Raw genomic sequence first — 7,583 nt, 5'->3', positions numbered from 1 at the left:
CCGGCTGATTGGTGCATGTGCCCTTGTCTTTCGGCTATCAACGCCACCACATGATGCCTGATTAACCTTCCGCCACTTTTAACGTTATTTTCACGTGATTAGTAAAATAACGTCAAAATTAGTGCAATTTTACTTTTGCCCACCCAAGGGTTCACACATATATAAATTATATGTGCGCACCGCAAGCGGGGCGTAGTTGATTCTAAACTTGATCTTATCAAATTAAAGGGTGTCCGCCACGACAAGTTTTAATCGCCAAACCAAACCAAACCAAACCAAACCATCATAAACCCCCAACACAAGCATTCATCTTCCTCTTCTTCATCTGTTACTTACTTACTTACTGTTAGGGTTAAATAATCAAATAATACAATGTCGTACGATTACCTTTATAAATACATAATCATCGGTGATACAGGTACTATTATTATTCATCATCATGTAAACCCTAACACATTACGCTCAACTTCCACGTTAACAAACCTAATTCCAAATCCAAACGATCTAAGTTGCCGATTACTGGTTATTGTGTACTCAGGTGTAGGCAAATCGTGTTTGTTGTTGCAATTCACTGACAAGAGGTTTCAACCGGTTCATGATTTGACTATTGGAGTCGAATTCGGTGCCCGTATGGTCTCCATTGATGGCAGGCCTGTCAAGCTTCAGATTTGGGACACTGTAAGTGTTTTACGGCACCGATATCGGTGATATGTCGGTCAGTATTGATATTATCGGTACCGATATTTGCTAGTGGTCCGATATTGTCTGCATAGGAATTTGTTGATTAATATTGATGAGGATTAATGAATTAGTGCAAAATGGTGGTGATGATTGTTTTTGATGATATCTAGAGTTTTGAACTTTATTACTTTGTAAATAGCATTAGTAACTCTTTTAAGGTATAATATTGTTTCATTGTTGTTATCATAGAATAGAATAGAATATTACTTTTAGCAGGCAATGTATGTTTATAATGATTTTAAATGGATATCACTAGGGAATTTATGTGCTTTTATGCAGTGAATTAACGGTTAAAAACTGTAAAAGTTTGTGGTTCGGTATGTGAATACTGAATAGTGAATATAAACATCCATAGTGTTGATCTGATTCTAGGATCATAGACTTAATAGTAACAAATTGATTTGACAAAAGTAAGAGAAAGGTGACTAGATGACATTGGTTATATTAAAGAATGATCAAGGGTGATAATGTACCCGATGATTCAAGATAATATTAGCCGATAAAGTTACATAGAAGTGAAGGAATATAAGACATGAATGAATGACCAAGGGTGATAATTTACCTGATGATTCAAGATAATATTAGCCGATAAAGTTAAGTAGAAGTGAAGGAATATAAGAAGTGAATGAAGAATGTTAAATGTGTTGGTTCTTTCTTGATAGAAGGAAAGTTGGACTACAAATAAGGACGTGAATGAAGAAGGTTGAATGCTAAGTGCTTATATTGATTAAAAGAATATCTATATTGCAACTGGTTACACAATTCGATACCCCTGAACATTAGAAACTGTAAACGTAAAGTGTATTCGTCATTCGTGTCAGAGCGTTTGGTGATATTAGTAATTCTGATACTGTATTATGTAGGATGCTACAGCTAGCCGATGGTTGGTTATGTTTGAGTCAAGTGAAAAACAGAGAAAAGATATTGATGAATTAAAAAAAATAGACACAGAAAAGTGAAAGATATGACAAATGATAAAAATGGAAAATGTGTTGCAAAAAGTGACAGGTCAACCATGAAAATACTTTTATAGATTATTATAGATAGTGGTTGAAAAGGGTTAAGAAATTTGAAGCTTGATTCTATACTTGATTGTTGGATCAAATAGGTCAAGAATAGAAGTTTGATGCTTGAAATTATTGTTCATGTATCACTTGTTTCTGATGTGGACATGTGGTTTATCTTAAATTTTAGACCAAAAGATATATCATTGTATATACTTACAGAATACATGATTGTTACCTAATTTGTTTCTATTAACTTAGGCTGGACAAGAATCATTTAGATCAATCACCAGATCATATTACAGAGGAGCAGCTGGGGCACTTCTGGTTTATGACATTACTAGGTACATATAACTATCATCCGTAATCTTTATTAGGATATCATTCATGATCTATAGCGAGTGTTGTTTGACTATGGTTGACTTTCCTAGGAGAGAAACATTCAACCATCTAGCTGGATGGCTTGAAGATGCACGCCAGCATGCCAATCCCAACATGACAATCATGCTTGTTGGGAATAAAAGTGATCTTTCTAACCGAAGGGCTGTCAGCAAAGAGGAAGGAGAACAGTTTGCAAAGGAAAACGGGCTTTTGTTTCTAGAAGCATCTGCAAGAACATCACAAAATGTTGAAGAGGTACTGAAAACAAAGATATGAGTTGGGTTGGTTTGGTAACTACTAGGCTTGTAAACAAACTGAAGGAGCATGAACAGAGCATGTTTGTCTTCGTTCGTTCTTTTAACTTTAACCGGACAAACGATTGAGCGCAAACATTTAAACGAACGGGGTTTTCTTGTTCGTATTTGTTCGTTAAGAAAATGAACTTGCTCGCATTCATTTGATAACAATTTAACAAACATAACTTAACATAGATGAACGGGCATAACTGAACTAAAAAACAATTAAAGTAATGCGAAGAACAATGTGTTGGTCCTAGAACCTTAATAAAACTAAACCAAGTTGTAATGGGCCAAAAAAATAATTATTAACGAACGTCAACAAACAAACTTAAACAAACATAAGTGGACAAACATAAGCGAACGGACATAAACGAGCACAAGTGAACAAATGAGACATGTGTTCATGTTTGTTTGCTTAACTAAATGAACAAAGTTTTTATTCATCGTCGTTAATAAAGGAACATAAACGAACTTCCACCCAAACGATTCACTGAACATTCGGTTCATTTACATGCCTAGTAACTAGGCTCGGATCGGTTTGAAATGGGTCATTTCGTTTTTTGTATGGGTTTAAATATATCAGGGTTCCGTCAATCTACAAATACTTTTGTCCATTTTCTAAAATAATTTGTAAATAGTTAACTACGTTAATTAAATCTTTTAATAAACGACTTGGGAAGTTATCAACATTTTCTGTTTGAGATAGAAACACAACCCCGAATCAACCCATTTATAAGTAGAACGAACTGGTTATGTACAGGCTTTTCTGAAGACGGCTGAGAAGATACTTCAGAAGATTCAGGAAGGTGTGTTTGATGTGTCCAATGAGGTAAACCTATGCACTGTTCTTCACTTTTCAGCTTGATTTTATACTTTTATATACTTTAGGTTATAATATGGGACCTTTTTATTAACTTTAATTTGTTTTTGGGTGATTTGAAATGATTAGTCATCTGGGATCAAGGTGGGATATGGGCGTCCTCAAGGCACAGGGGCAAGAGAGAGGACAGTTGCTCAGAGTGGCGGGTGTTGTGGTTGATTTTAGATTGTATAATATTAACATGTTATCGTTTCCGAGTGTTGGAACATGTAATATACTAGTATAACTGGTTTCTGCTATTGTGGATGGGCTCGGTTATGATGCGTGAATGACATGAAAATGGTTTTCATGTGTACATAAGGTTTGCCAGCCTACTAATCATATTTTTAGTGTTACCTTGAAAGCCAATTGATAGGTCCCCTGTAAGACCTATTCATCCCGGTTTTGTGATCATGTAGTGTTAACTGATAACATCCACCTTTGATATAAACCGGCACTTGACTAATGCAAAATTATACACCCTGGTAAAAATGGAAATGAATTAAAACTTTTGATTCAGTGTTGATTCTTCGTTAATGGTTATAACTGTAATAATTAAACTTGCTCGGTTTTCATTTCCAAACTGCTATTATTTCATCAAGGTTTGTAATCTTATTCATAATGAATTTAAGCCTTTATAAATCCAAAATATAACTGTTATTTGGTGATCATTTGTTTCCATGGACAGTTACAGGTTGTCCCTGGGGGGGGGGGGGGGATACATTACAAACCTACAGTTACAGGTAATAATAATAAGATGAAAAAGTTCATATTTCCATGGACAAGTACCATGATGGAAAAAAGAAACGACACCGAATCCAAAAATTCTACAGAGTTTCGCGTATTGTATCAAAAGCACAAACTTTAGAACGGCAACAAAGACTTCTATTACCACTTATTAGCAAAGCGGAAATTGTTGTGTCAGAATCATATGAGAAACAAAAAATAAATATCAAAACTTCTGCCTAGAGTACAACAAAACCAAATACTTAGATAAACCACATAATCATTATCTTCTGTCTCCAGATTGTCCCGGATTCCTTCCAAATCTTCCACGCAAATTGTCCACAGTACGAGCCACCACCAACAATCTTGGATCGTCTTCAGGTATCTCTCGATCCTAAATCATGATTAAAAAAAAACTCAATAACAATATAACTTTTGAAATTGTCAGCTACCATTTTCCCCATTAACAAACTAACCATCACTGAGATTAAAAGAAACGAGACTCACCTTTAAGCCATTGTAATATGCTTGAACAGCAGGAAGAGATGGAACAATGTTACGTGCTTGCATTAGATCCCATACCATATTAGCGATCGTGTATCCACCAGTCTGCAAACAAAGAATAAAATTTAATAAAAAAATAGTTTTAACACTTACCAATAGATTAAAATAAGTTGCCAAAATAATAATGATAATAATAAATTAGAAGCCTGCTACCTTTTCACCAGAAGCTTTAAGGAGGAGGGCATTGCCCGTTGAGGGAAGCAGGTTAAAACGTCTATCATTCATCTCTTTCTGAATCAACAAAACAGACATTAATTACATATTACACACACACACACACACGTGTGTGTCAGGATTATTTCAAAACTTCCAGAAAACTTAAGAACTCTTAAGAACCAATCATTTTAGTTATTTACTTTATAAATTTAATATTATTTGAGGATACTTTTGTCATTAACAATGTGTAATTTTGTGATTACATATAGTTCTTGAAGTTCTTAAATTATTTGGAAGTTCTGAAGTGGTCCTGATTACACACACACACACACACATACAAACAGAGGTTCATTACAAACAGTAAATAAATGCAAGAACAAAAAGAACAAACCTAAGTCATTTAATTTTTCTATTTGGTTCATATATTTTAAAATTTTTATTTCTTACATACAAATGTCTATTTTATGTACACAAAAAAACATAAAACTAAGTTTTCATGTTGTTCTAATTTTTAAATGTTTACACATGTGTAGGTTTTATAAATATACAAAACTTGTTCATATTTTGTTTTTAATTTTAGGATACATAAATAAACATTGCAAATCAGCCTTTTCTTGTATTTTAAAAGCTTTTAAGATTGAAAAATGGTTTCTTCTTTCTGTTCTCGCAAAAACTGTGTTCTGCATAGAACCCTAAAAATAAATGTACGTATGTGTATAGATAGATGAATCAGTAGCTTACCAGTTTTTCTAGAGCTATTTCCATACCCTTGGGGGTGTAACCAGTCATTGCTCCCTCTATAAGCGTCTACGGTAAGAAAGTACTCGATTGGTTAAAATGGCGGAAAAATAATCGTGTATGTTGTTTACACGTCACTACATAACATCATTCTAAACTTACAGTATATAGCTCTGGCATAGGTGGGCTGTTTGAGTTCATGTAATCTTCAAATACTTTAAGCCCGCGATCAATATCTCCAGAATTTAGGTAACACCTAAACGTTAATTACAACGGAAAACTAATTAAACAGTTCAGGTAAGATATGAAACTAATTAAGCAGTTTATTCTGTAAGTTATTACCTCATAATTTGCATCAATATGAAGACATCAGGACTCTTATTCTCATTCTTTAGCATCTCCTGAAGAGTATCCACCGCCTGCAACATTAATAATGACAAAGATTAATAGTCACAATGTAGCAATCGACGATCATCACAAAAATATAAGATTTTTTTACAGTACCTGAACATCTTTAAGGTCAGCACAAGCGTGAAAAGCAACATGATATACTGTAAAGAACCTTTGCACAAAACCACCCCTTCTGTGAACATAATTAGCGGTTGGGATATTATACAACTCTTCCTCAGTAATGCCCATCATGACATTTTCAGCACTGTCCCTTGTTTGCTCTATTGAAGACCACCCTTTCGACTGCTCCACAAGCTCCAGAATCTTTTCAAACAAATGAAAACACTCAACTTTATTGAATTGTAAATTTTAAACACACAGAATATAACACGTAGTTTCTTTAACTTTACCTTTGCAGATGTGTCATTAGCCAATGGTGTCTTGTTTTTATGTGCAGCTATGAGCCCCGCATAGCAAAACTTGTTTAATCCAAGGCCGGAAGCAGTCATGTCACGAATAATCGCGTATCTGAAATGACATACCAGTAGTCCAATACTAAGTTATTAACTAACCAAATTAACAAGAAAAGGGACACTGAAATGCATACACTTGATCTACTCGACCAGAGGCTGCACACGCATTAATCAAACAGATGAATGTCTGTCCATTAGGCTTTACGTCAAGCTTCTTCATTTCTTCAAAAATCTTCACTTAAAAAAACAACAAATGATTAAAAGTGCATAACAGTAACATATGCTATTGCATACCAAAATATGATAAAAGATACAAGAAGACGCTACCCGTGTTGCCTCAGCAGAGTTCTTACACTTCCCGCATGTGGAGATCATGAAGTTGTACAAAACAACCTATAACAGATATGAGGAATATAGATGAGAAGTAAATAACCTAAAGCGGAAAAGGTGAATCACAAGTTCCGGAATGTTACTTACATCAGGAATGAGCCCATGGATTTCATCTGATCACGAAAGAAGAAACAGTCCTGCAAGCGGAGGCCTTTCATAGTACCCGCAATCAAGGCCCGAAAGGTATCCTTTTCGGGTTTGACTCCATCGAGCATCATATCATCATACACATCTCTCAACAACCAGTTCCTACATAATGAATTCATTAGGGTTTGCAATTACCAATTCCAATTCGAATAATAATAGAAAGTAGTGAAATATATATATATATTATCATACCTTCGTTGAGAGGTGATAGATCCGATAACGGTGTTGTATTCGGATACATTGTTGGCGTAGTTTCTCTTGGCGTAATCGTCCGCGGATACGGCGAACTGACGACGGCCGATTGCTGCCAGCAGTGACTGCCGATTGGCTGATAATCAAAATGAATGTTTATTGGATTGGATTAATGTAATGAATATAATATATAGTAAATGAAAATAGACTGACGGAAACCTACCGGAGATTGAACGGAGGAGCTTCATAGGGTTCTTGGGAGGTTTGGGTAAGAGGAAAAATTAAATTAATTTATTGTTATTAGTTGTGTTGGATTTTCATGTTTAATTCCTAGTTATTGCTTTCATCTTCAATTTCAGGACATTTTTTTATCTTCATTGTAAAACAAGTTTTTATTATTGATGGTTTAGGATGTTAATTAATTAATATTGATAGGTTTATAATAACGTTTTTTACAAATGTTGAGATGCATCTGTTGAAGTCGATCATCTCTGAAGTTGAGTGATGACGCAGGCTGATAAGT

At 34.7% G+C, this 7,583-nt stretch overlaps 1 protein-coding gene and 1 pseudogene across 2 annotated transcripts; one reads left to right on the top strand and one right to left on the bottom strand.

The window, feature by feature from the left end:
• The first annotated feature begins 276 nt into the window (after positions 1-276).
• Positions 277-3,597, top strand: LOC143596851 (ras-related protein RABB1b-like). Its single transcript, XM_077075516.1, has 6 exons — positions 277-418; positions 539-678; positions 2,007-2,089; positions 2,177-2,381; positions 3,186-3,254; positions 3,375-3,597. The coding sequence occupies exons 1-6, from the start codon at positions 373-375 to the stop codon at positions 3,462-3,464; spliced, it is 633 nt and encodes a 210-aa protein (XP_076931631.1). The 5' UTR covers positions 277-372; the 3' UTR covers positions 3,465-3,597.
• Positions 3,598-4,147: 550 nt separating this feature from the next.
• Positions 4,148-7,335, bottom strand: LOC143596840 (pentatricopeptide repeat-containing protein At4g35850, mitochondrial-like; annotated as a pseudogene). The gene is made up of 13 exons (XR_013146791.1): positions 7,284-7,335; positions 7,061-7,196; positions 6,809-6,970; positions 6,659-6,724; positions 6,466-6,563; positions 6,269-6,386; positions 5,973-6,182; positions 5,811-5,887; positions 5,631-5,724; positions 5,472-5,537; positions 4,728-4,805; positions 4,518-4,619; positions 4,148-4,404 (listed from the first exon to the last, which is right to left on the bottom strand). The product of XR_013146791.1 is annotated as a pentatricopeptide repeat-containing protein At4g35850, mitochondrial-like (transcript).
• Positions 7,336-7,583: the final 248 nt, after the last annotated feature.

Source organism: Bidens hawaiensis, unplaced genomic scaffold (assembly GCF_021521415.1).
Source record: "Bidens hawaiensis isolate Kalapana, Puna unplaced genomic scaffold, B.hawaiensis_p1.1 tig00001758_1, whole genome shotgun sequence".
Lineage (NCBI taxonomy): Eukaryota > Viridiplantae > Streptophyta > Magnoliopsida > Asterales > Asteraceae > Bidens > Bidens hawaiensis.
This window is presented reverse-complemented; position numbering and strand designations above follow the sequence as displayed.